A 27,385-nucleotide genomic window follows, 5' to 3' on the forward strand; every position below is an offset into this window, starting at 1 on the left:
TTTGTTTTTTTAAGGATCTATGCGAGAATGACCATGTTCTTCTGTCTCTTATACTTTATATCTGGATCTCAAAGTAGCTGTAATTTGGAGACTAGTGAATATCCTGTTCCGCTATGAGAAGATATTTGCCAGCATAAAACAGTCTGGAAGAAGATTTCTCTAATAAAATCAAAGAGCTTAGAATCATTTAATAAGACAGAAGACATTTAGAAATTTATAAGCTTTTGGCTATCTGGGTCTTAAAAAAAAGATGAACCGTTACACAATCATGAAACAACTAGGTGACGGCACCTATGGCAGTGTGTTAATGGGGAAGAGCAATGAGTCAGGAGAACTCGTGGCTATCAAAAGGTATGTAACATCTATATTCACTAAAGATATCTGCAATTCACTTTTAACTTTATTGTTGTCTGTGTAGAACAGAATAAAATTGTCCATATTTAAGGAAATTAACATAACAAAATTATTTTTTAAAATTAAGATTCTTAACAAAGTGATTGTGGATTAGACTTCCAGCTAGCAGATCAATAGTGAGACACATGAGTTTGTGTAAGTTACTGATTTATCTTGGCTTATAAAATTGCATGCTGCTTTTGTTCAGTTTGAACATGCTTCCTTCGAAAAATGTTGTTAGGCTAATGCCAAAGGAAAAGCCAAACTGAATGTGCAGTTGATTAATTAAGGAGTTTGTTTATTTATATAAATTGTAAGACTACCCATCTTAATGGGTAGATTCGAAATACCTTCCCATCTGCCCCCCCAGTCTTTTTAGGTACTGCATTAGGTTTCAGATATTGCTACAATTATAAATATTGTGTAATGATCTGATCAGGTAAATAAAGGCTGTCTCTTTGTATCTAATAATGTTGTGCTTTGTGCAATAATCAGCATTGTCATACTTGCCTAAAAAGATTATTACAAAACAACAAAAATTGTACTAGAGGAGTGAGGAAGTTTCCCTTGTATTCCTACAGAATTGCAAGCAGGATGTAAAGTGTGAAATAACTGAAGTTGTATGTTGCTGAGATTTATTTTTTCTCCATTTACGGGTTTACTGCAGAAAGATAATTGTGGTATAAGTGACTGACTTTTGTTTTAATGATTTCTGAGAATTCTAGGTTTCTCCATATACTGCTAGTGATGTTACCTAAGTTAATGACATTGATCTAAGCTTAAAAAAACCCCTGCAATTTATTTTAATTATTTTTAGGCAAAAGGAACAACATTTTGTGAGAAGTGTTTTTCATTCTCATGATTTCAGGATTTGGAATACTTTTGTGTGATTTTTAAGTTTGGGATTTGAGGGGGGACAGATTTGGTTAAAGATATGTTTATTTTAAATTAAAATCATGGGTTTAAATCTCTTCACTCTAGGTGCTATAACTTTACAGAAATACGTCAAATAACTGCACATTCACAATCCCATCCCAGGGTCTAAGCAACACCGAATATCCACATTTGCATCTATGCAAGACTTAATATATGTATTGCACTGTTATTGTGTAACGATTAGTTTAGACGGTATTGTAGGTATGCATGAGTATTCCTTGAGAAAATGAAACCATTTTTTATTTGGCGTTTGACACCTTTGCACAGGTTTGTAAAAATGACTGATCAAGTCAGAGGGTCAATTATAATGTTAAGCAGTCAAGATACTTTGCAGATTTCAAAAATGTAAGTTCCTTGTTTTCCCAGAATGTGCAACTTGGGCACAAAGAGGTGATTTTTCTAGTCTGAAATACTTGTGTTTTCTGTGCAGTGTCACTGTTGCTTTCCTTTTTATTAAGAGCACAATTCAAATGATACAAAGGGATTTTGTTTTCCTGATGTTTTTATAAATATCTCGGAGTATCATGGTCTCTCTGGCTAACTGCTCCTCTAAAACTATGTTTGCAATGATTAATCATCAAACATTTAAATATCTAGCAATTCTAAGAGTTTGTTTTTAATTATGTTGCTGATGTATATTCTAAAATGCTTTAAATTGAGTTCAAAATATGGCTAATGCTACACTTGGAAAATAACATGTTTAGATTATTTTGTTCTAAAAGCGTTCTGTACTGTTCACTGAAAATACTTTGTCATGGACTTTTATTTCAGAATGAAAAGAAAGTTCTATTCATGGGATGAATGTATGAATTTGAGAGAAGTGAAGGTAAAGTGGTGAACATACTGCATTTAAAAATAAGTGTCTGGTTAGGTTTACGTGAAGGAAAAGGGCATCTACAATGTCTAAGCATAAGGCGAAACTCTGTGAACTCTTTAAATGGGAGGTGACAGATTCCACAAAATCATGGGCTGCTGGCACTCCCAGAGCTCCTGCTGCTTTGTGAAATATCCCACTATTCTCAAACAGTGGCCATGTCTTATAGCCAGGCCTCTTGTCTTTGAGAGACGATAAAGAAATTGATTTTGTGTGTGTACGTGTTTCTGAGTTTTACCAGGCATTTTGTATTTAGGGTGTTTGTAGAAAGCACTGGGAGTTCTGGCTAGCCAAATGATAGAAAAACACGTTAAATCCTCATCTTAAATTCCAAGTCATCCCATGTTTTGGCCATCTTATTCTCTGTGTATACAAAACTCGTTAACAAGGAGATGGATATCCATAACTTAGGTTTAACTTATTGGTGATTGTACATAATCAGTATCTCCAAAAACAACTGTAAGAGAATTCTTCTTCAAGAAAATTTCACAATAAAAATATTGCTGCTTTTTGTTATTCAGTACTGTGAGCAAGAGCTGTTTCAGCTTCAGAACTGCCTTTCATTGTAGAGAATTAGGTTTCTGTGTTAATCTTTACCTCTAATCATCACAACTATGATGTAATCCCTAGAAATAGAAGTTTTAAACTACTATTAATATTGTTGCTGCTTTTATTTTGAAATTAATTGAAAATGCTAGTTAGTATTTTTTGAAACAGAGATTACAAGATGAATACAGACTATCAGATGGATGTGTTTTGTGAATTCAATGCTAGGAACTTTTACATGGTGAAAATTTAGTTCTGATAAGGAATCAAAGCCACTGTTGAGTTGTCTGAAGCCATAGTTTGCTCTATTACAGTCTCTGAAGAAGCTGAATCATGCCAATGTAATAAAATTGAAAGAAGTCATTCGAGAAAATGACCACCTTTACTTTGTATTTGAATACATGAAGGAAAATCTCTATCAATTAATGAAGGACAGGTATGTCTTTTCCAAAGAACAACAGTGTGCTATCATGCTTTATTTAATGATTCTTATGCTATCTTGAAGAATACATTGGAATTTCTGGTTTTGGCTCTTCTTGCAGCCCCACTGATGTGAACAGGACTTGCTGCACCTGCTTATCTGAGGGTAGAATTCTGCATTGCAGTATTTCCAATGTTATTGGAAATAACATCTTATTCAGTTGTTAACATGATAGTTTGCATGTCTTTGGTGTGTAGAGCCATGAGAAACTCCAAATCCTTTTTTTTCTCTTTATTAGCCCTCACTTTAATGTATGATGGATTGGATAAACACTGTTCATTCTGCTTTTGTTCATGGATTTGGCTTAAGGTGGGGATGGTCATCTGCGTGTACATGCATGCACACACATAAGAAAAATCTATATATGGACTGTGTGATGTTGGAATCATGGACAAACAGTACATAGCAGGGCTTGCAAGGTGGACTTTGGAACAGGACATGCCTTTTCAATAATAGTTTTCTTCGCTGAATTCTTTTGCCTTTAATGCGTGTTTCCTTCAGACATTGTCATGCACCTTTAACTCCTAAGGTGCAAAGCTCTTAGGTTAGCATCCTGAGATAGCTGCTAGCAATATTAGCACAATGTTACCATGCAGTTGAGAGGTGTTGCTCTCGATAAAGGTTTCCTTAAGGCTACCACTGGGTAATGCACCTACCACAGTGCTATGCTGTGTGGTCTCTTCCTTGCTACGGTACCGTGCATTCCATGTTCAAACAAGCTACTGGCCAACCAGCTTCTACAGAAGAGATAGTGAACCTCTTTTCAGTGAAGTCCCTCTGCAGCACTTAGAGTGAAATTAAGGCCTGGCAGCAAGTGAGCTTTGAAATGAGAGCTAGTTGCATCTGTCTTACTTTGTGCACAAGAATTGGTGGGTCTGTTTTCATCTGTTCATGATGTGTTGTGCAAAATGAAGAAATACATGTGTTCTGAAAATACTTTTTTTTTTTAAATTATGTGAAGTTGTTAATCTGTTTCTTCACAGAAACAAGTTGTTTCCTGAGTCAGTCATCAGAAACATGATGTATCAGATATTACAAGGGCTAGCTTTTATCCATAAACACGGTAGGTTTCATACTAGAGTTTAACTTTGTTCCACTTTTTTAGAAGAGAAGATAATGCACAGTAACAACACAAATAAAAAATATCTAGCAAAGGCTATTAATTATCTCTAATAAAAATTATTCTTAACTGCTTCAAGTATGGTACATTTTTAAATGATATCTGAAGTTACACCATGTTTTTCTATAATTAGATATTCCTCTTTCTTTTTGAAAGCACTGGATATTTTTCATACATTGTTCAGTAATTTTTCTACCTTAGTTACCAGATGAATAAACAAACTAAAGAAACTTGTATGCTGTGCTATACTATGCATTTCTGTTTCCTCAAAGTGATCTATTTAAGGAGCTTTGATATGATACTTCACAGGTGGTAGGTTCTTCTATCTTGATATACTGTATTATATTTAATATAATAACCTACATCTAAAAAAACATGAAAAGAACTTGTTCACTAAGAAATTCAAACAGTCTCCTTATCAAATACAACCTGGATTTAAATATTTTAAGAGATGGGACTTTCCAGCAATCACAAGCACAGTCCAAATAAGAGGTGCTATGTGCTCACTAAACAAAAAAATTTCACAGCATTTACAAAACTTTTAATTCTCAGGTTTAATATCTGTCTACAAACTGCATTCTGAAATACTTGTATTAAGCTCCTTTGCATTAAAAAAGGTAGTCATTTACTGTCAGTTTCTTTTCTTACTGTACTTTATTCTGTACTTTACTTTGTACTTGTCCTTCATATCAAACTTTCCTATCCCTCAAACTTTCCAAAGGCAATAAAATATTAGCTGAAAATGAAATTAGAAACAATATTTCCAGTGATCTGTGATTGACTTTCATGTACTCTGGCAAGGCCTGTTGATGAATTAAAATAAATAATTAGTTCTGTACAGTATTATCAAATACCTAGAAATAGTCATTTTGTGTCTTTATGATCACAATCATATACTGTTCTCTGATTATTATAATACCCTTTTCCATAAGTGTTTGGGAATGACAGGTATGATAAATTGGATAATTTACATTTCACTGTAATAATTTCAGCCAAATTCTTACAGTGGTTGTTAGTTTCTGCATGCAGAAATTGAATGCTTTATTGTAGCAAGTGAATTTCAGTCAAACTGATTTATATTATAATAAATTGCGTGTACCAGTTAAACAGCAGAATTTATTTGCTTAGCGGTCTATTCAGGTATATAGGTGCTCAAGCCAATAGCAAGCATTAAAAAAACTTTATGTGCCTGCATTACTAGTATTAGCATTCCTGAACAGAATTTTGGTATCTGTCTGTGTCTGCAAATTGTTGTCAGGAATTTTGTAAACGAAGTAGCAGTGTCAGAAGCTCGATTTTTCCATTATCCAAAACTGGCAAATCAGCTGTAGTTTTCACAAAAGTTTTCATTCTGAAGCTGGTTTGATACTTGATATTGCTGCAATAGCCAATTTGTTATCTTTACTGTGTTAATGACAGTTTACATTTGTTAATTTAAGAACACTTGGTGTAATAATCACTGGTGGGAAAATGTGTGTGCTTGTTGCAGAGAGTGTTACCATTCATTTACTTTGAACTTAAAAAAAGGAAAAAAAAACCCCAAACTATATTCTTCCAAAACATCTCAAAGTAAATTTTGGATTACTCTATGAAAAGGTTGCTGTTTAAGAGGTGATGACACAATAATTTGCCCTTCTTTTCTGTCTGATCTTCTATAGGGTTTTTTCATAGAGATATGAAGCCTGAAAACCTTCTCTGTATTGGACCAGAACTTGTGAAAATAGCTGATTTTGGTTTGGCTAGAGAATTAAGATCTCAGCCACCTTATACAGATTATGTTTCTACCAGGTGGTAAGTATATTAAGAAGTAAATACATTATCTGAACTCATTATCTTTCTCTTAAAATTTTAATTTATCTGTTATTTCTTTCCATTCCCATAGGTACCGTGCTCCTGAAGTTTTGCTAAGGTCATCTATTTATAGCTCACCTATTGATATGTGGGCAGTTGGCAGCATAATGGCCGAGTTGTACACACTAAGGCCTCTTTTCCCAGGCACAAGTGAAGTAGATGAAATCTTCAAAATTTGCCAAGTATTAGGGACTCCGAAGAAGGTAAGACTTATAGAAAAAAAATCACACAATAGTATTTTTAAAAGTTAAATACAATTATTATACAATTATGCATGTTGGAAAGAAAATCAGAAGTCTCCCAGGATTTCCTTTTGCCACAGATGTTTTGCTTTCCTTTCCTGAATGCATAATTCTAGGCTGGCACCTAGAAATTGGAGCTTGTCGAAGACACCATAAATAAAACAAAATATGCTTTTCTTCTTTTTAAAGCATAAAGGAAACATTTGATCTCAAACACAGATCTCTCATAAAATATTATTAGCAATAAAAAGTAATGGAGAAAAATATGCAATATTTTAGTGAGGAAACAATTAGTTTCAGTTATTTTCTGGAAGGACTAAATACTATTCAAAATTACAAGGAAGGTTTGGGTAGTGCATATGAAAATGTATGCAATGATATTTACTTCAGTTAAAAAGTTGTTTTAGCAAATGGATATATGAACGTGCAAAAAAATAATAACTGCCTTCAAAATTTCAAATAAACTGAAAAGACACCAAATAATATAAATACTTTTTTGAAGAATATGGTAAGAGATGGCAGATGTATATTAGTACTTTAGGGGTGCAAACAGAACTTTGTGAAATAACTGACTGAACACAGAGCCTCTAAATCTGGAAAACCTAAGGATGGGAGAGAAAAACATCCATTTCATTGGTGTTTTACTTATATAAAATAAAGCATAATTCTTGTCCAGTAAAGAAGCTGTTATCAATAGAGAAGTGAGGATCAGAAAACAGAACTAGATTCAGCTTAGCAAGTAACGTGCAGGGCTTGAAGTGGTGGGAAAACATCCAAGAGAAACAGGTGCAGACTCATGACAGAGCAGAGTTAAAAGGTCAGAGGTGGAGAGCTGTAGATGGTATGTTGTGAAAGTGAAAACTGAGTCTAGAGGACTAAGTGAAAACTGCTATAATGTGTAAGACAGTGCTTGCTATGACAACTGGGCATGAGAAATTATGTGTAATATGAGTAGTATTTTAAGATTTGAGTTTTCAAACACAGATGTTAAGTTTCTTAAGCAGCTCAAGTCTAGGATAGTAAGAAGAACATTTTGATGTATATTAATATCTGTGAAAGAGAGCAACATACTAGCTTCTGGAACATTTTCAATATACAACATAAACAAGTTCTGGAAGTGCAGCGAGATCAGAGAGAGATTTTCACTGTGTGTAGTACCAGAGCAGTGCTCAGCTGACTACTGTGGTTTTTCTCTAACCTTATAAGTACTTGAACAGAAGCAAATCATAGAATGGTTTGTGTTGGAAGGGACCTTAAAAATAATTTGATCTAACCTCCTTTCATGGGTAGGGACACCTCCCACTAGACCAGGCTGCTCAAAGCCCCATCCAACCTGGCCTTGAACACTTCCAGAGTGGGAGCATCCATAACTTTTCTGGACAGCCTGTTCCAGTGTCTTACTACTCTTAAGTAAAGAATTTCTTCCTAGTATCTAATGTAATTTTACTCTCTTTCAGTTTGAAGCCATTATCCTTCATCCTATCACCACACGTCTCTGTAAAAAGTCCCTCTCCCAACTTTCTTGTAGGTACCCTTTGGGTACTGAAAGGCTATAATAACATTCCCCTGGAGCCCTCTCTTCTCCACGCTGAACAAGCCCAACTCTCATGACTGCTTACACTTGTCTTTCCCTGACTAGCAAGCTGACTGCTTGGGAAAGCAAGAAGCACTACCAGCTGAGTATTTCAGAGAAACTGTAGCCTCTGCAAAAGACCTAAGGGTTACAGACACTGTAAATCATCCCTCTAGGATCAGGAAGCTGGGCAGACTTCGGGATTTTATCTCCTTACAACAATGCTAAGGCATTTTTCAGGGAGATCACTGTGTAAAAAGAGTACTTAAATAATATGATAGGAATTATCACAAAAAATGATGCATTTGTTACAAGTGAAGTATGGTTCTGCATTCTGAAAACATAGTAAGTTATTTTAATAGTCTGGTTTTGCAGATAGTTTTACTAATAGTGGGGGTTTTTAGACACACATTTTTGTTTATTATATTATCCTGCAACGAGGAATTGCAGGAATTATGCCCAGAAGCTATCTTCATTCTAGTTTGCTTTCCTTTGTTTAAGCCTAGAATACCATACTAATGACTTCTGTGAGCTTGAGTTTTTTAAATAGTGACAGGAAACTATTTTACTTTATTTTATAAATGAAGTTCCTGTATTTGCTTTATAAATAAAGCAGTAAGTTGCACCATTGAAGCACTAGCAGTGATGGTGCACTAGGAGTATGCCAAATTAATGAAAAAGCTGATGATGATCTGAAAAGGAGAGCTCAATGAAATGCATTTTCCTTAGCTGAAGGTTGGCAATGGCACTTTAAATAATTCCAAATGTTTAATATTTTCTTTATCAATAGAAATGTATTTTTTATTTTTGCACTTGTACTATCCCTGTACTTCACCAGTTTAACACTCAGCCCTTGTTACTTCATTCTTAAATTGTTCCTTTATCACTATATCTGGCAAACAGAACATCACCAACTCCAGTAAAGGAAGGAGATGCAGTGGAGGAGGAAAGAGTCTACCTCCTTTAATTTAAATGAACAGATTATTCTCTGAGGTGGATTGGGAAGTCCCTTGAAGTCTTGAGTCTTATTTAAACTAGATTTGGTTAATAATTGTATTTGACTTCTGTCATAATCATAGACTGTGTTAACAGAGCTAAAACTAAGTTGTTGATGTACACAAAAAGATGAGTAATAGCTAATATGATACCTTAAGACCAAATTCTATCAAATCAATCCAATTTACTCCTGTGGCAGAGTAACAAGCTTTGTGGATAGCTGAGAAGAACTAATATCATACATTGTCTTCAGTAAGGCTTCTGATATTGTTCCTCATAATGTTCTCAACAGCGTATTTACATAAACAGACTGCATAACTGCATACCTGTTTGGAAAGATTTATTCAGAGAATAAGCTTTACTGTTTCATATTCAAAATGAAAGAAAGATTGAATAGGATTCTTGAGTGGTTCTGTATATGATGAACTTTTAAAATTGTATTACAGGCCTTCTGATGGAATACATTTTACTTAAGTTGGCAGATAGCAGGCTGAGAAGGACTGACTATATTAGGAGACAAGGTTAAAATTTGGATTTTCTTATAAAATTAGATATGTAGTTAAAAAACATCTTTAGTAATCTGTAGAGTGCTGTATTTAGGCAGGAATAGTCAGCCACATAAATATCTGGGGATAACTATCCAGCTAACACATCTTCCTGTTCCACTTGCTAGATTTTGTCCAGATACAAGTTTTGACTTTCAAGTGAAAAAAATTGGAGTCCAGAGAAGAGGAAGCTTAGGCCCAGGAATTCAATTGTTTAGGCTTCTTTAGCCTATACAAAGGCAGACTGGAAGAAAGGAGGAGAAATACACCTTCTAATATATAAAAAGGCTGCTCTAGAGAGAAGAAAGAAATAGTCCTTCTTGATATCCATGGGTAATTGCACACTCAAAAATGGTCTTCTGTTGCTGCAAGGGAAACCTACATTTTTATAATCTTGAGGAGAATTAAGCTCTGGAATAGACTGTTTAGAGTGATTGTGGAGTGCCAGAAACTGAAAGCTTTTTGAGACTAATATCTATCAGGATGGAAGGGCATGGACAAGCTAATGTCTTGAGGTCTTTGATAATCCTATGATTCTGTATTCAGACAGTGCAGTTATCAAGCAACTAAGGACTTCAGGGTTTACTTTGTGGAATTTAAATGCTCAAAAAAAGAAGTTTTCATCTGGTGGTCATGGCTTTTTCCTGTTGCAGTAGCATCTAGTTGTAACTCAGTCATTGACTATCTTAATGGAGGAATCAGTGGTGTACTGTATACGCTGCATCACGATTATGCAACCATGGTATGCTGGGTGACAGGGCCTCACTTCTAGTATGCCCATAAAGAAGATACATTGAAGTCAGCTGTTTGAGCTCATTTCTGTGGTAGATGGGATGTTTGGTGCTGCTGCAGTCTCTTCTCCTTCGGATAGAATATGTCCAAGTGTGGTATCCACAATGATGGTGCCACCTTTACCTACAGGAGAGCTTGAGAAGGACTGCCATTGGAGACTGGTGCTGCATTCGCTGGTGGTGTAACAATTCTAACAGAAAATAGGAATGCCTGTTATCCACTCCACAGGAAGGAACTACGCAGACCAAGTGTGACTCGAGCTGCATAAAATCATAAAATTAAATTTTTTTTAAACTAATGCCTCAAAGATACATAGCTTTTGTTCTTTTTTTGGTGCTATTTTTTTTTCTTCCTTTGAAACAGAGTGACTGGCCAGAAGGATACCACCTTGCTTCTGCCATGAATTTTCGTTTCCCACAGTGTGTCCCTATAAGCCTGAAAACTCTCATCCCGAATGCCAGCAATGAAGCAATACAGCTTATGAGTGATATGCTGAACTGGAATCCAAAGAAGAGACCTACAGCAAGTCAGGTCTGAGCACATGAATTATTAAATATAAGACTGAATTTTTGTGCATTGTTAAAAAATTGTAGATACAGAAACCAATTGATTGTCATAATACTGATGGCCAGAGAAAAGTCTCATTTAGAACAGTTTGGTTGGAATGAGATTGAGTAGTGAGAGGAGAAATTTCAAAACCTGGCTCAGCAGACATCATAAACTCTTTAGTTATTTCTGCAATCCTGTCTTCTGTATTGGCATATTCTAAAACTTCATCTATAGAGGACAGAGAAAAATCTGAGCTGCAAGTTTCCTGAATTGTAACTGTAAGGCACTTCTGCTGCCTTCTTTTTCCTCCCCCATCTGTACAAAGGGAGAAAATTGAGCTTTGCTTTTTGTGAAGCTGCAGATGAAGTGCAGTATGGAAGAGCTAAGGATTATTTTTACTTGGAGATAGGAAATAAACTGTACTAAGTGATAAGGAAAGAGCTTTGTGAAGAACATACCAATGGGTCACAAAAGTCACATTGTTTCTCCAAGTTAATTTTTAAAAACATATTTCAAGTATGAAAGATGGTTACATTCTACTGATTTTTTTTCTGTATTCATACCTAATGCAATCCTATTTATAAGGTATAAAAGGGGAATACAATTGGGAAAGAAAAAAGACATACTGCAAGTTAACCTAGGTGGATGTAATGGAAGTGATTCAGAAGTGGTTAAGCAGATGGTACCAAGCAGAGCAACCATTTCTCTCCACTTTATTAAGCACATCTATTGTTACAGTCATTGACATCTAACTGTAGTTTGGTGCTATATATCTCTACACAGAATACTGCATGGTGCTTTATGAAAGCAAATAACCAGCTTTTGCCCAAGTGAGTTCTCAAGAAAGCAGCTGCAGCAGTTGTGTAATCCACATTCAAAAGGGACAGTTTAATGCTCATACATGGAAATGTCTACAAAGGCAGCAATTCTCAAGTGCAACTGAGGCAAAACATCTCTCTCAGAACTAACAAAGAGTAGAATCCTACCCAGAAGGAGTAGCAGAGTGTGTTGTTTTAACATAGGAAGAGCTGTGTTAGTAAGGTATGTCTGTGCTGTGCATCTAGCTGTGGACATGAAGAGGTCAGAGAAAAAGAATGAAATACACATCTGCCTGAAGACAGATGCTGTAGTTTCCTAACAAACACCATGAAGGCACAGCTTCAAAGCAAAATAAAAATAGGGAAAGCTGGTGATAAGAAAATGAAGGAGAAACTTTGATCATTGACATCCTCTAATTGTAAAACCCATACTTCAATATTAAATAGCAATCATCACATTTCTGATTTTTGTTTTGTTTCTTAAATTTCAAAAAGCTCTGTTCATCAAGTTGCCAAAACATAGTTAGCAGAGGAAAAGTAATAAAGCTTGTGGTAAAGGTAGTGGAGACTACCTGTTTTAAGATTAAAGTCTGTTACTACATGAATGTAGAATGGTGTTGAATGTAAAACACACTTCAAAACACAGGCTCTGTGAAACCTAGAAGTAAAGGAGGGAAAGAAAGGTCATGACTGCTGTAGCATGTACAAGTGGATCCATCTTACTAAATTATATTATGGGAAGAGTTCAAAATACAGAACTGACGATTATCAATACACACTGTTTACATATGATCACATCCATCCATCTTGCATTCATTATGTAGAGCTTGCTCAAATGCTTCAAAAACCTGCTTAGATCCTTGATCAGATTACCAAAGTCAACTTTTTGAAGTAAAATTAGTATGTTATATCTTCTTCTCCAGGCTTTGAAGTATCCTTACTTTCAAGTTGGCCAAGTTTTAGGACCGCCCCCACAGTATCTGGAGAAGCAGACTCCTATTAAATCAGTTCAGCCAACAGAGCCAAAGCCAACTTTACCTAAACTGGAAGCTATATCCAATCCAGAACCTTTGTCTTCACCCGATGTTCCTGACAAAACACAGCCACAGCCACAACCCCTGGCAAAGGTTAACCACCAGCCTCTTCAGCAAATTCAGTTGCCTCAGAATACAGCTAACCAGCAAGCACCTAAACAGCAGCAGCCAGAGGCACAACCATTTTTTCCAACTATCAATAAAAACTCATCACCAGTAAGTTGTCTTCAATAAAGACTTAAGTGGTTTTATTAAAAGTTCTTGAAATTTATCATACTTTTTATTAGAGGACATACAGATAGAGACTAATAAATGATATAACTGGCCACTTACTGAAACTGTACAGCAAATCAGAGTTGTAGATTGCTTGTAACAGCAATGAATGTTCATTTCTAATAACCTTTACTGACATGTTTACGCAGTAATATAGTTGCGACAGCTGTCTTTTATTGACCTTTGAGAAACAGTTCACAAAGATATTGTTAGTACACAGTAGAGAAGTGGAAAGGGAAAACTTCACTTGCCTCAAGTAGGAAAACACCTGAGAAAGCTCAGTCTTGTTTATGACTATCGTTCTCTGACTACCACCCATTGGCTACTAGCAGATAGCTGCAGTATGAGCAACACTTGTAATCATATGGAACTCGACGCTTCATCCAACTCCTAAGCTTGTAAGATTTTTAGTAAGATGAATATTAAACTTTGGTTTAAAGCTCTGCTTTCCACTTATACCCACTAAACTACAATATAAAGTATGTTAAAAATCACAGGTATTCAGAAAATACTGGAAAGCAAACTATGGTCAGATGAAAGGACAGCTTTAAAATATAAGTTTCTTTGGGAGAGAATGTTAAGGAAAGTCCTGAATAACTTATGTTATTTGCTGTATTTACTTTGGGGCCATGGCAATTGGCACTGATAAATCCCAAACATTACTGCTGTGACTGTTCTGTGCTACCTTGTCCTACTTCTTGACAGTTGAGAGCATGAGTTCAGCAAGGTACCAGTAATAGAGGCTGAGCACTGAACTGAGTGATATTGATAGTGTTCTATCTACAGACAGAACATTAACATAGATAGAACATCACTACTTCTGATAGATTTGATCAATTTAAAGATGACAGTCCAAAAGAGCTACACTCAAAATACCTACCAGCGTGATTGTTATGTTTTATGCTTAAAATCATTCTACTATGACCAAAATACACATCACAATGGGAAAAATTCCCTCTAAGGTCTTTAGTGGTAGTCAGGAAGTGAACTAAATACAAAATACAACATTTTAGAACTTAATTGAAGCTTTTTTTTCCCTATTTAATATAGAAACAAGTAGCTAGTGGCCCTCAGAATGGTGCAGTAGGTCCTAAAAGCTGCAGAAGACGATGGGGTCAGACTTTGGTAAAGACTGTGGATAGCTGGGATGACTTGGATGACACTGAATTTGGAATGTCATGTTCAAAGAAGCCTAGCATTGCACTGTTAAAAGAAAAGAAAAACAAGGAATATCTTTTTAGGTAAGTCCTATAATTATAAAAAATCACTTTTTTTTTTTTTTTTAGTAAACAGTTTCCTTAATTTGATTAAGACAAATCTGCTAAAATTTAAGTCACCAAAAGTCTGCAAGAATCCAAAGAGCTATATAAGCAGACCAGCTTTGGGTGAGGTGTTGATATAGCACCAGTAATATCCAAACTGAATCATATTTGTTTTCAGGCACTGTATGGTTTAGATGTTTGTCGTGTTATTGAGAAACTGTGTTTTACTAAAATCAGGTATACTAACTTCATTTCCTTTGTCAGTTAAGTTTGGTGCTAAGTTCTGCCACAGTTATCCACACTTGCTTTTATTCTGTAGTGTTAGATACCATTTTTTCTTCAAAGTCCCAGGTTAAACTCTCGTGAGGTATGAGATTTGGTTGGTACTTTGCGGGAATAAAAGCCTGTACTCCATGCTAGGTCTGCTTGTGATATTTGGAGCTGGAGTTGTTGGTCACATTGCTTGAACATTCTGATTTTTCAGTGTACCAGAACCAAAAGCTTCATGCTGTATCCAGCCAGGAGGGGAAAATAAGGTTCTGATGAGAAATGATTCTGGAAGATCAAATACATCAGCAAAACAGTACTATCTGAGACAATCAAGATACCTACCTGGTAAGGGTAAAAGTCAATACATATGGAAAATACAAGCCATGAACAATCTACATACACTACATTTAAACTTTAGATTTCACACTGGATCATTTCGCTTTTCATACCAGGCTAGATTTTCAAGTTTTGGACTAAATGCCTTTCCCAGAACATATCTCATCACTATTGATGCAGAAGTTCCTGGCTATGTACACATGGAAGGGAGCTCAACACTGCTTGCACACTGTAAAAGTTTGCAGGCCCTCTTATGACCAATAACACATAAAACCTTCAGTAATATAGAATCTTAGAATGGTTTGGGTTGGAAGGGACCAACCTCCCACTAGACCAGGTTGTCCAAAGCCCTGTCCAACCTGGCCTTGAACACTTCCAGGGAGGGGGCATCCACAACATCCCTGGGCACCCTCACAGTAAAGAATTTCTTCCTAATATCTAGTCTAAATCTACCCTCTTCCAGTTTAAAGCCATTCCCCTCGTTCTATTGCTACCTGCCCTTGTAAAAAGCCCCTTCCCAGCTTTCCTGTAGGACCCCTTCAGGAACTGGAAGACTGCAATAAGGTCCGCCTGGAGCCTTCTCCAGGCTGAACAGCTCCAACTCACTCAGTCGATCCTCATAGGGGAGGTGCTTCAGGCCTCTGATCATCTTTGTGGCCCTCCTCTGGACCCACTCCAAGAGCTTCATGTCCTTCTTATATTGGGGGCCCCAGAACTGGACACAGTACTCCAGGTGGGGTCTCATGAGAGCAGAGTAGAGGGGCAGAATCACCTCCCTTGAATATGAATCCAACATCTCTTGGATTCCTAGGAATATATCCTGATTGACCCATAAGCAGGACTAAAGAAACTACCCGTGTGTGTGTGTGTGTGTGTGTGTGTGTGTGTGTGTGTGTGTAGTGCATACTTCTTAGTTTTGCAGTGTCAGGAGGTTTGGGTTTTTTTGAACTTGAAGTTCTAATAAGCACAGTTACCCTTCTTGGTATGAAGTGTTTAGCAAAAGTGTTCAGCCGCTCGCACTAGTGGGGATTCACACACTCACTTCCCTTTCCAGAGCAGTCATCCTGGTTTAAATAGATACCTTAGTCTAAATCTGGGTGATTTTACCAGGAAAATAACATTAAATTATGTAATTGCTAGCAATAAGAATGAGAAGGAGAAGAAAGAAAAGGGAATGTTTCCTCAGTTAGTATTCTGAATGTATTCTAGAATCAAATTATCTCCTTGGTGTTTCACTTAGTATTTTTTCTTTATTACCATGATGGTTTGTACAATTATAGTAAGTGTATCACGATTTCTACTGTAATCCACATATGAGAATTTAGGTGGCTTACAGAGGAATTCCTGATTGTCAGGCATGGTTTTTTGTTACAAATGACTTCTGAATAGGAAATAACCTATTGAATGTTAAATAGGATGCCCAGAGACTTAACAGTTTAGGGGGAGCTTTCCTATCTAAAGATAACACAAACGGAAAGTTCAGCTGTATTTCTTACTTTTTTGTAAGTATGCTTCTAATGTCTCTCTGTTTTTAGTAGAGTTTTCAGTGAGAAAAACATTGATGTTTAAAGTAATTTCAGCACTTAAGAGAATAATAGCTCCAAGAAGCATATTTGTTATTTATCTAGATTACTTTAGTTCTGTAGATCTAGATCTGTTATAGATCTGGGAGCTGTTTTCATGCTGTGTAATCCCATTAATGCTTGTAATGTTCATAACATGCCGAAGTAACAAAAACCTCTTTGTCTTCCTTTTTAACTTACAACTTGAAGAAATAGTTTCTTTTCAGCCTTGAGAACCCAATTTGTATAGGTATATTTAATTTGTGTTAATTGTTTGAGAGTAAAAAATATCAGTAATGAGATTATGGTTTTATAGAAACCAGGTAACTGTACTAAAAAGGCTTTTTAGAGTTCTCTTGAAAGCATGAAGAGAATTGTTCTTAAATCAGTGTGTCTAGTATCCATGATTTGGCTGAAAAATCTAACCTAATCAATGGACATTGTTCTTTTACATTAATGATGTTTACATTATACCACAAATAATTCAGTGTTGTTTTACTGTTCTAGAAATGTCCATTTCTCATTGGTTGAATTATGTTTGAAAGTTGATATTTATAATATTTTCCATAATTTGTTTTCTAAGGTGTGAATCCTAAGAGTGTCTCTTTAGTAGCAGTCAGTAAAGAAGGATCACATGGAACCTGGAACAACCAGTTGTTTTCTAAACCGCTGGCACATACTGGAGGAGGAGTGAATTTCAACAGAAATACTACAGGTGAGAGTGTAACTAAAAGTGGTCACATTATATCTTATCATATTTTATCTTATTATATTTTATTTAATTAATTTAGTTAAGACCATCTGGTTTACCTTCTGTTGTCAGCTTGTAGGCTAACTTTTTTTTTAATTGTTTGACAAACTCTTAAAGTAACAACTTCTTCATATGTAAACTATTTATTTTACTTTCAGAGCATAAATTAAGTATAGACCTGCCCCTGTTACAAAGTTCTGTCAATATAAACTTTGTCCATAATCCTCTTAGACCACTATTTTACTGTGTTAATTTAAGCAAATAGTTTGACTTCATTACTGCCTTATTAGTGTACCGTGGAACACTATCAAACAGCGGTCTTACATACAAAAACAAGATGGTGAGTGCCATGCTCATGTAATAAAATTACTGCCTAATATTCTAAACATATCTTTTAACAATCTACTAGCCTTGTCCTCTGCTAGCCTGTCCCCTTATTTTCAGCAAGGAACTTGCAGTAAGGTGCCTTTTGGTACTACATTTTGTGAAAAACACTATTATCAGCATTTTATAGAGTGAAGACTAATCATAGAATAGTTTTGGTTGGAAAAGACCTTTAAGATCATCAAGTCCAACCAACTAAGACTAGTTAAATGGCTTATCTAAGATTTCACTGAGGAAAGCATCAGACTCAACTAAAATCTGTCTTCTGACCACTAGGCCCTACACTTGAAGCGCACAGCCCATTCACTCTGATACGGGAGGTTACCTTGTTAACAACTTCGTAGCCATTGTCCAGCTAGCAAATATTTGCAAATACTTTAATGCAAATAAACCACCTAGCCTTACGTGCTTGTAGAGAAAGCTTTAGAAGGCCTGTTTACATGCAGATGCTGCACCTCTTTTTAATAGAACTTTAGTAGCCATTCTGCAGTATCAACAAGCCTGATTTTTCCCTCTGAAAGTCAGGTAAGCTGTACATTGTTCATCTAAAATTACATGACAGATTTTAGGAAATGGAAAAATAACAGCACCTACCAGAATTTTGATGGAATAGAACAGACTTTTTTAAGCAATCATCCTATGTACCTTTTTGTTTTCTGAAAGATAGTGTCTGGGTATCTCAGAATCAATTAATATATTCATAAAATAGTCTTGCAAGGGAATTAGGCACAAAAAAAGGCAAAGAGCTGTTTCCAAAAGTATGTATCAATAAGCTATGCATATACCTACTGAATTGCACTGAAAATAAAACTAAGATGAATGCTAATGGTAAAAATCCAGCTTTTGTCTTACTGCCTTACTTTGGGTATCTATCAAAAGTTTAAAGAAAAAGAAAAATCTGAAGCTATTTATTGTATATGTTTGAAAATACTTGGTATTATTTCCATCAGTATCTTAAATTGCATGTGATGTTACATATACTGGGGAGACAATAATATTTAAGACAGACAGACAGACATGAAACCAGGATAGCTGGAGCACTGCTCACAGAAATACAACACATGTATATTATGTTTGTTTTCTTTTTTCATACTGACAGAATTGAAAGTTGATATTTATAATATTTTCCATAATTTGTTTTCTAAGGTGTGAATCCTAAGAGTGTCTCTTTAGTAGCAGTCAGTAAAGAAGGATCACATGGAACCTGGAACAACCAGTTCTGTTAGTGTACAACACTGTACTGTTTATTGTTTAAATAACTACATTTAATTTATTTGAGTGCTTTTTTTTTTCCTCATCCACAAAAGTGCCCTAAGGTCATAATAGTTACAGATGTTTATTTATTAAGAATTATAAGGTTATGATCAGTCAACTTTGCACATATGCCTGAGTGCTTAAACTTGTGATTTACATATTTGAGTGACTGGAATGTGATTGCACTGTTGGGAAATCACATTTTTATTCTATTATTGGAAGGACCTTATAAAATAATAGAGTAACATTTCCTGCTTGGGAAAATATAGCAATGAGACATTATAGGTACCAAAATATCAGATATTTATTCTTTCTTGCTTTGTTTTCCCTCATTTCTTTTACATCGTGTAGCTGCTTCTTCATATACTTTTTCTAAAGTTCTGTCTTTCCATCCTTTTCTTCCTTTCATTTTCCTTGTCTACAGATGAGAACTTAATTATACCTATTGAAAAGCTATCATGCAAAGAAAGGTTGAATGACAAATTAGAGGATCCAAAAGGTAATTTATAGCAATTATAGCCTAGTTCTTTGCACATTTCATATTTATGTCTTAGATTTGCTTGTAAAAATGCACTTACTATGCATATTCCATATGATCATATACTTCATTTTCAGTTGTAATATGTTTTGTCAAACCTTGCTCTCTTCATTTTGACTTCTTCTGGACTTTTGGCACTTACTGTGCTTTAAAAGACATAGACTATTTTATTACCCTAATAATAATCCACAGCATGTCACTGCACAATGCTGAAGAAGTGATCCTAAAGAAGTCTCTCTTGAAGGACTACTTGTTCATAGCAGCACTCAGGACTTGCTCCATAGACTGCATTCTGATTCTTTGTTACACTGATTCTACAGCGCTGCAATTGCATAGATTTTGGTGGAGTTACCTTAGTGTAAGAGGGTGGGAATTCAGCTTTCCAGGCAGCCTAGTTTGTCTAAACACACTGTTCACTGTGAGTGTTGTAAACTGCTGGAATATCTCACTTCCCCCAGTTTCTGGCCCCTTTGGTGTGTATGGCCGGTGTGATATGTCTCATTGCAACTATTCAAGGGGTGTTTTGAACTCATTACTCATCTCAAATGATTCAGTTATTTCATCCCTTATGAAGAATCAGGTATGTGTTGTTTGAGAGAGAGGATACAGCCTGGGCCATGCTTATACTTGCTAAAATCATGGCCATGAGTGCTTGCCTATGCACCTTCCACCAGACCTTCTGGATGCTTGATGGATGAACGCTTCTGTAGCAAGAACCCCTTCTTTTGTACAGCAGTGGTCAGAGGTAAGGAACGGTGTTTTTCAATAGCATTTATTTTTATTTGTAGTTATTCTGTTATTTTATATTGAACTTTTTTTTTCTCCTCCTTTTGTTCTCATCCAACAAAAGATCACACCCCCAGACCTCTGTTTCACTCAGACTGTTCCTCCTGGCTGCATTCTCCCATTTCCTGCAGAAGGATTCATAAGGGACATTGGACATTAAGAGGTAAGGAGAACCAAAAAATGGTTGAGCAATTTTTGACAGATAGGCAGCTCTGCTGAACTGTAGATAAGAAGCAGACAAAAGTAGGTTTTTTTGAGGTTCTATGAATTGAGGCCTGTCATGTTCTTATTTTCAGAGCTCAGAATTTTAAGGAATGCTACTGAGCTGTCAGAGCTATGAACCACTCCCAGTGAAATAATTAGGAAGTGGGGGAATAGGAGAATGTGTGTGTGTGTATGTGCACAGGCAGGTGAATGAACCGCTAAAACTGTGTCACTTTTATTTTTCAGGCAAATTCCTGAAAAGGAAGAACAACTTAAAGACTACAAGAAAGTGAAATTTTATTAGAATACTTTAATAAAGTTGTATTTTTTACCAGGACTTTTGCATCATTCTTTACTGTGCTGGAGACTGGCGTCAACTGGACACAGGGAAGCCACATGGAGACTCATTTGGGGGACTGATATAAGAGGCAGTTTGGGGAGACTAGCAAAGCTGAGTTAGCTGAATGCTTTTTGTTTAGTGCTCCTGAACAAGGACGTATGCAGTGACCCAACACAACTGTAATTAGCTGGGGATACTTATGTGTGTTTGTAGATGACCAGTTTTGCAGCTTATAGAACCACTGCTCTGAGCTTTGAAATTGTCACAGAGGACCGGGAGTGTTTGTGTGAAGAGGAACATTTTGGGATTGCACTGAGGCCAGAGATTTAGGAGACACAAAAACTGTCAAATCAGGTACTGCGTGTTTTACTGCAGCTACCATTGAAACCATGCTAATATTATTAAAATGCTCACACTTCACAAAAGTCAAATTAAAACTACTATGTATGGCCTTGTAGTACACAAATTTAATACTACTGAATACAAAACCACAACACCAGAGAAAGCTTTTCTCTCTGGACATTGTGCCAGCACAGTCTTAACACTGTCCCAAGTGATGACAGACATGGAAGAGGTAAGAAATTCTCTTGGAGCAGAGAGTTTTAACTATTGTAACATATCCCTCTGCCATTGGGCAGTAATTTCAGTACTAATTTTGTGTGTAAATGCACAGCTTTTCCTTAGCTTCCAAATGAGGATGGTTATGTCAGCCTTCCCAAGGTAGCACTGCTTTAAAGAAAGATATGGACCAAAACTAGGTACAATAAAATTATAACCGGGTTTAAAGAAAGAGTGTAATTGCCTTTTATAGCAAGCCTTTAACTGGGGAACTGGCAAAATCAACTTCAAGCAGTGAACCACTTCCACACAAGAAAAGTTCAGTTCTGTTATTTTAGATAGATTTAGGCCGAACACATTGAGCACAAGAACACTGTTGACTGCTAGTTGTCAAATACTGAAGTGCCTAAACAAGCTTCTAGTAGAGCAAGTAGCTGTAAAAAGTAAGGTAAAAGTTAAGATCCTACCTTTCTCTAAAACTCAGTGTAAACCTGTCTATGTGGTCTAACTAATGAAATGTTCATCCTGCTCGGTTGTCTTTATTTCTGTTGAATTGCTAATCAGATGTACTGGATCTGCAACTTGGTGATTGTTAGGTGCTGTAAAGGGTCCAACTAATATATAGAGCAAAGAATGAATATGAACTTTTTTTCAGCAGACAAGCACTAGAGAATTTTTAAAGAGCACTCATACTTGGTATTCTTGTGGTACTGCAAATATATTTTGAAGTGACTATAAAAAGTTTACAAGGTTTAATTTTTTTTTTTTACTAAAAATCTGTAATGTTAACAGGAAATCCTGGCTTTGTGAGTGGTGCTGGTTACAACCCATCAGGAGGATATATCCCTTCCTTTCATAAAAAAGAAGTTGGATCAGCTGGACAACGGATACAGCTAGCTCCTCTTGGTGCACCTGTATCAGGTAAGAAACTTCCTTTTACCATACGTATCTGAGACGAAGAGAAATGTTCATTGCATGTGCTTCCTAAAAGATTTATTAGCCCTCAAGTTTTGTAAATAAACTTCTTGGGTGTGAATGGTTCTTAACGTAAGTGAATTGATTGTATGTGTCTACAGGCAGTCCTGATACCTAGAGAAGCTATTGCTCCTATTATTTGTTAGGTAAAAGAAAAAGTTGCAAATGTTTTGTAATTCTAGAAGATTTGGACTATTTGCTACACTACTGTTCATTAGTGGTGGAGGGCTAACAGGATTGTAAAAATACATAACTCCACAACTCTATATTAAATGGTCATGTAAATTGTACACAAATATAAATCCATGATTTATGTAGCTAGTACAAATTTGTACATTCATCAACTAGTAAGTATACAAAATAGATAAATTCAAGTTTTATATAAAAAGCCTTATATTTGAGTGAATTATGAGAAATTTTCTTGACTGACTTTCATGTAGGTAGGGGCTGTCTTGTGTGGGTCTTTACTCAGATTAATGTCACTTAATGCAATTGAATTATGCTGATCCATGCTTATAGTGGCCTCAACAATTTTAGAAAAGGTAAAGACCTTCATCAGATGACTTAGTAAATTTGCAAATAATGTTACAGTTATGGTATAAACAGTAAATTAAAATTATTTGCGCTCTTATTTACTGGCCCTGTCTAGTTGACCTGTGGTTTCTGCAGTGGTCATGTAAGGTAGGTTGTTACTGTGTCTTCCTGTCACTATGTTGGCTATGTAAATCTGTGAATACTGGGATGACACTACTCTTGCACCCATGAAATATCACAAGAGAGCACTTCTGTGAAGTCAAACTTTCAATGGTGCAACATTAAAAAAGGTAAAAGCTAAACAACAGAATGCAAATGACCAGTTCTTAATAGTTATTATACAGTAATTATGTAGCTGTACATTACATTAACCCATACATTGAAACATTAAATGTTCCATTCGTTACTTCAAAACAATGTGAAATCTGTTCTGAATGTCACTGTTACCTTGGATCCTGTGCGGTATTGATGACATTCTGAGCACCTTCTTTGTGGGTATGTTTCCAATTCAGAAAAGATGAACAGAAGTGCTCAGGTCGCAGGATAAACTAGTTTATGAGTGAAGATTTAGAGCCATTGTCCGAAACCCAACAGGACACTTCTCTAGTTACTTCAGAGGAAACAGCAAGGCCCTAAACAAATTGTGAATTGTTTAACTTAAAGTGCCTATGGCAGACCAATCTGATGTGGTCCTGCTTAATAGTGTTGTCTTTTTGCTGACTTGCTCTTTTGAGTTACCTCCTCTCCTTAGGAACTTGCAAGTGACTTCTGAGAAGAAGAAGGAGAGGGAGGGAAGGAAGGAGATGGCACGCATATATAAAATATGCTTAGATGTATGCATGTTCTGAGTCTGAGTTGATCAGAAACCCACCAGGGAAGGCTGGAGCTGTACTTTATTCAACTCACTGCTGAAAGACAACAGCGAGAGCTTTGATTTGTCACAGTGTGTGGATCAAGAAGTTCACAGGAGGACAAAATCTGCAACTATCTCTAGACTGCTGGGAATAGTGGGAATGAAAAGGAATAACTTGCGGTGATCCAAAGGGAAATAAGTTCACTCCTAATCTGTAATTAGAAATGGAAAATGCATAGAAAAAGTCAGAAAGGCTGGCAGATGGAGGCCAATTAAGAAACTCTTCCATGTCCTAGAGAAGAGCAAGAATCCTATTGCTTAAACCCCTCATATTTAGCCTAAACTCTACAGACCTGCATGGCAAGAGAGATAAAGATGAAGCAAATGGCAGGTTTTATCTCCTATCTGTCCATATTTGAACATTAACATTTTTGCTGACCCTTTACTTTGTATTACCCAAACTGGAATAAGTTATACACTCAATTGTTTTTGCTATCTTAATTTGTTCTACTAGGTATTTTTTTAATGCCATAATTTAAATAATTTAATGTAGTATATGTTGCATCCTGCCTCAGAGGTAGGAGGAAAGTGACTAAGATTCTGTAAATCTCCTTGGGCTAAATTAAGGTGCAACACCAAGCGATCAATTAAACATTTTATTTATAATATAAACAATTTGAACCTAGAAAAGGTAAACAATTTTACCTTGGAAAAGGTAAAAGTGGTTGGCAATTTGGGTCCTTAGCGGAAACCTTTTGTAAGAAGGAGGAAAAGAAGAGAGAAAAGTGTGATAGGAAAGAGATAAGGAAGGATATTACCACCCTTGGATCCTGCAATGAATGATTCCTTGATGAAAGCGACAGCGATCTTCTGATGGTGGGCACACACGTGGCTCTCTGAGTTAGTGCTTTTTATACAGTCTACTGCACAGGGATCATGGTATGTGTGCTTGGGGGGGAGGTGGTGGTCATGAGCCCCTTCCCCTGATTAACTCTGTATAACCTCTGGCTATATATGGTATTGCCTGGCAATGTAGAACTGGGCATCCTTGGACAGGCAGAGGCCTCTGCTTCCAGCACTTCTCCTTGCTGAGCAGAACTTGCAACACCTGTTTTTTGTTATGCAGAACCTGCCTTGCCACCATGTTTGAGACATCATTAACTCTTTCAGTCTCTCACAGTATGAAAGATCAGTTTCTCTGAGGAAAATGCAATGCTGATACCCACGAAAAGTGACCTTCATTACCATGACAGGGTAGGCTGGAGTTGTACTTAATAATGAAAGATACATATTTCCAGACTACAATAAAAAAGCAGAGCGTATATGAGGTGGAGATCTGACCCCCGAGTTTCAGTTTCTTGAGATTCCTCCTTTTTAAGATGTCTTGATCTTCACCTGTACCTTAATGGGATCAACCCACTGTTGAACCACCAAAAATAGGTGGTTTTCCATAACAGATCAAAGGATACATAGGCACAAAAAAAAAATAAAGTGTATATTTTATCCATAAAATGTTATTTTTTTTAAGTAACATTAATACCTTATAAAAGGAAAGTAAAACTATGAAACTAGAAATGGAAGGCACAGGATATAATTTAGGAATGCTAAGGAAGCAATAGTAAGGTATAGCAGAAGTCTGGATAAGAAAGATCCCAAATGACTGACTTTAAAGGCTTGGGAAAATGGCAGAATTGGTGATGAACATGAAGAAAAGTATGTCAGCCCCTGCAACAGGGCAATTACTTTAACCACATGAAGCCTGAGGATGCAGTGACCATTTGAAATACACACAGGAAATGTGAGTAGGAAGGCTGGGAATGCAGTAGTGCACTACTCCCAATGCATGGGACCAGGTGGATGCCAATTTAAGGGCCAGGAAGGGTGCGGAACCCAATGATATCTTCATCAATGACATAGTAGGATCGAGTGCACCCTCAGCAAGTTTGCGGATGTCACCAAGCTGAGTGGTCCGGTTGACGTGCCAGAGGGATAGGATGCCATCCAGCAGGACCTGGACAAGTTCAAGAAGAATCTCATGAGGTTCAACAAGCCCAAGTGCAAGGTCCTGCACCTGGGTCACGGCAACCCCCAGTATCAATACAGGCTGGGGGATGAAGGGATTGAGAGCAGCCCTGTGGAGAAGGACTTGGGAGTACTGGTGGATGAGAAGCTGGACATAAGCCAGCAATTCGGACTTGCAGCCCAGAAAGCCAACCATACCCTGGGCTGCATCAAAAAAAGTGTATCCAGCAGGTCAAGGGAGGTGATTCTCCTCCTCTACTCTGCTGTGGTGAGACCCCATCTGGAGCACTGCATCCAGCTCTGGAGTCCTCAGTACAGGAGAGACATTAATCTTTTGGAGTGGATCATGAAGATGATCATGGGGATGGAACACCTCTGCTGTGAGGAAAGGCTGAGAGAGTTGAGGCTGTTCAGCCCAGAGAAGAGAAGGCTCTGGGGAGACCTTATAGCAACCTTTCAGTACCTAAGGAGGACTTAAAGAAAGATGAGGACAGACTTCTTAATAGGGCATGTTGTGATAGGGCAAGGGGTAATGGTTTTAAACTAAAAGAGGGTAGATTTAGACTAGATATAAGGAAGAAACTTTTTCCTATGAGGGTGGAGAAACACTGAAACAGGTTGCCCAGACAGGTGGTAGAAGCCCCAAGGCCAGGTTGGACGGAGCTCTGAGCAACCTGATCTAGCTAAAGATGTCACTGTTCACTGCAAGGGGTTGGACTAGATGACCTTTAAAGGTCCCTTCCAACCCAAACTATTATGTGACTTGGAATAGATCCTATGAAATCAACAGAGAAACAGGAAATGGAGATGAAGAGGCCTTGGCCCTAGGTACCAGAGAACCAGGACTTCTCTGATAAGCAGGAGGGGAATACAAGTTACAAATTCAAAAGGAAAAAGAGAGTCTCCAGAAGTTGTGCTTCAGTCTAGGCTGTTTGGGTCTTAGTAAGTTTATCAATATTATAATTATAGGCTTTTTCAAATATTTGAGAGAAAGAGGAAATAAAACTTCCATTCTGTAGGAGTTCTGTAATAGAAGACACAAAGTTGCAGACACACGTATCAGTTTTTCCATTGAATTTCAGTCTTTATGTTTTCTCAAGTGATTGTTGCAAAACAAGTATCCAGAAGATGAGAATTACTAGTAAGATATACTAACTATAGGAAACATTAGCCTCATCTGGAAACAAGCAGAGTCAGCATATCAGACCAAAGCATCCTGCTGTGTTAATATCCTTGAGTATTGCAAGTCATCATCAAGCTCTCCTTTTATCTGTAAAGGACTGAAAGAGCTTTTGAGTCATAATTAATTCTGAGTTCTTGTTCCTTTCAGATTATTCCTGGAAAACCAAAGCTGCCCGTGCTCAGTTACCGGGACCAACTTTCAATTCAGCAGCAAAAAACACGAATATCTTAACTCGCCCACAAATTCAGCCAGTACATGGAAGAACAGACTGGGTGGCCAAATATGGAGGAAACAGATAGAAAATGCCATCCTGCATAGATATTATTTGAGCTGTGTTCAGTTCTCCTGCACTGGAAACCTGAAATGCCTATTTGCTCTAACTTTTCCTACGACTATGCAATAGTAAAGGAGAGAAAAAGACCTTGTGCTCTATCACCTGTATAATACATATAATACCATGTAAAATACTGGCTATAAAGTAGGATTTATTGAAGTATTGTATAGCATATATTGCCAAAACTACTGAGAAGTAGATTTCACTCAACATTTT

General features: G+C 36.7%; 1 protein-coding gene across 4 annotated transcripts; it reads left to right on the top strand.

Annotated features, from left to right (window-relative positions):
• On the top strand, nucleotides 1–27,148 carry MAK (male germ cell-associated kinase). 4 transcript variants are annotated; one of them, XM_010184147.1, is made up of 14 exons: nucleotides 1–351; nucleotides 2,101–2,155; nucleotides 3,064–3,185; nucleotides 4,214–4,293; nucleotides 6,009–6,141; nucleotides 6,233–6,404; nucleotides 10,713–10,880; nucleotides 12,640–12,966; nucleotides 14,098–14,264; nucleotides 14,770–14,900; nucleotides 17,037–17,168; nucleotides 19,267–19,341; nucleotides 22,061–22,189; nucleotides 26,983–27,134. In XM_010184147.1, exons 1-14 carry the CDS (start codon nucleotides 251–253, stop codon nucleotides 27,132–27,134), a joined length of 1,944 nt encoding a protein of 647 aa, XP_010182449.1. In that variant the 5' UTR covers nucleotides 1–250. The 4 variants fall into 4 exon arrangements, with proteins under 4 accessions (XP_010182449.1, XP_010182450.1, XP_010182452.1 ...); XM_010184148.1 differs by lacking the exon at nucleotides 19,267–19,341 and having other exon boundaries at nucleotides 14,074–14,264; nucleotides 26,983–27,148; XM_010184150.1 differs by lacking the exon at nucleotides 19,267–19,341 and having other exon boundaries at nucleotides 26,983–27,148.
• Nucleotides 27,149–27,385: the final 237 nt, after the last annotated feature.

Source organism: Mesitornis unicolor, unplaced genomic scaffold (genome assembly GCF_000695765.1).
Source record: "Mesitornis unicolor isolate BGI_N332 unplaced genomic scaffold, ASM69576v1 scaffold9745, whole genome shotgun sequence".
NCBI lineage: Eukaryota > Metazoa > Chordata > Aves > Mesitornithiformes > Mesitornithidae > Mesitornis > Mesitornis unicolor.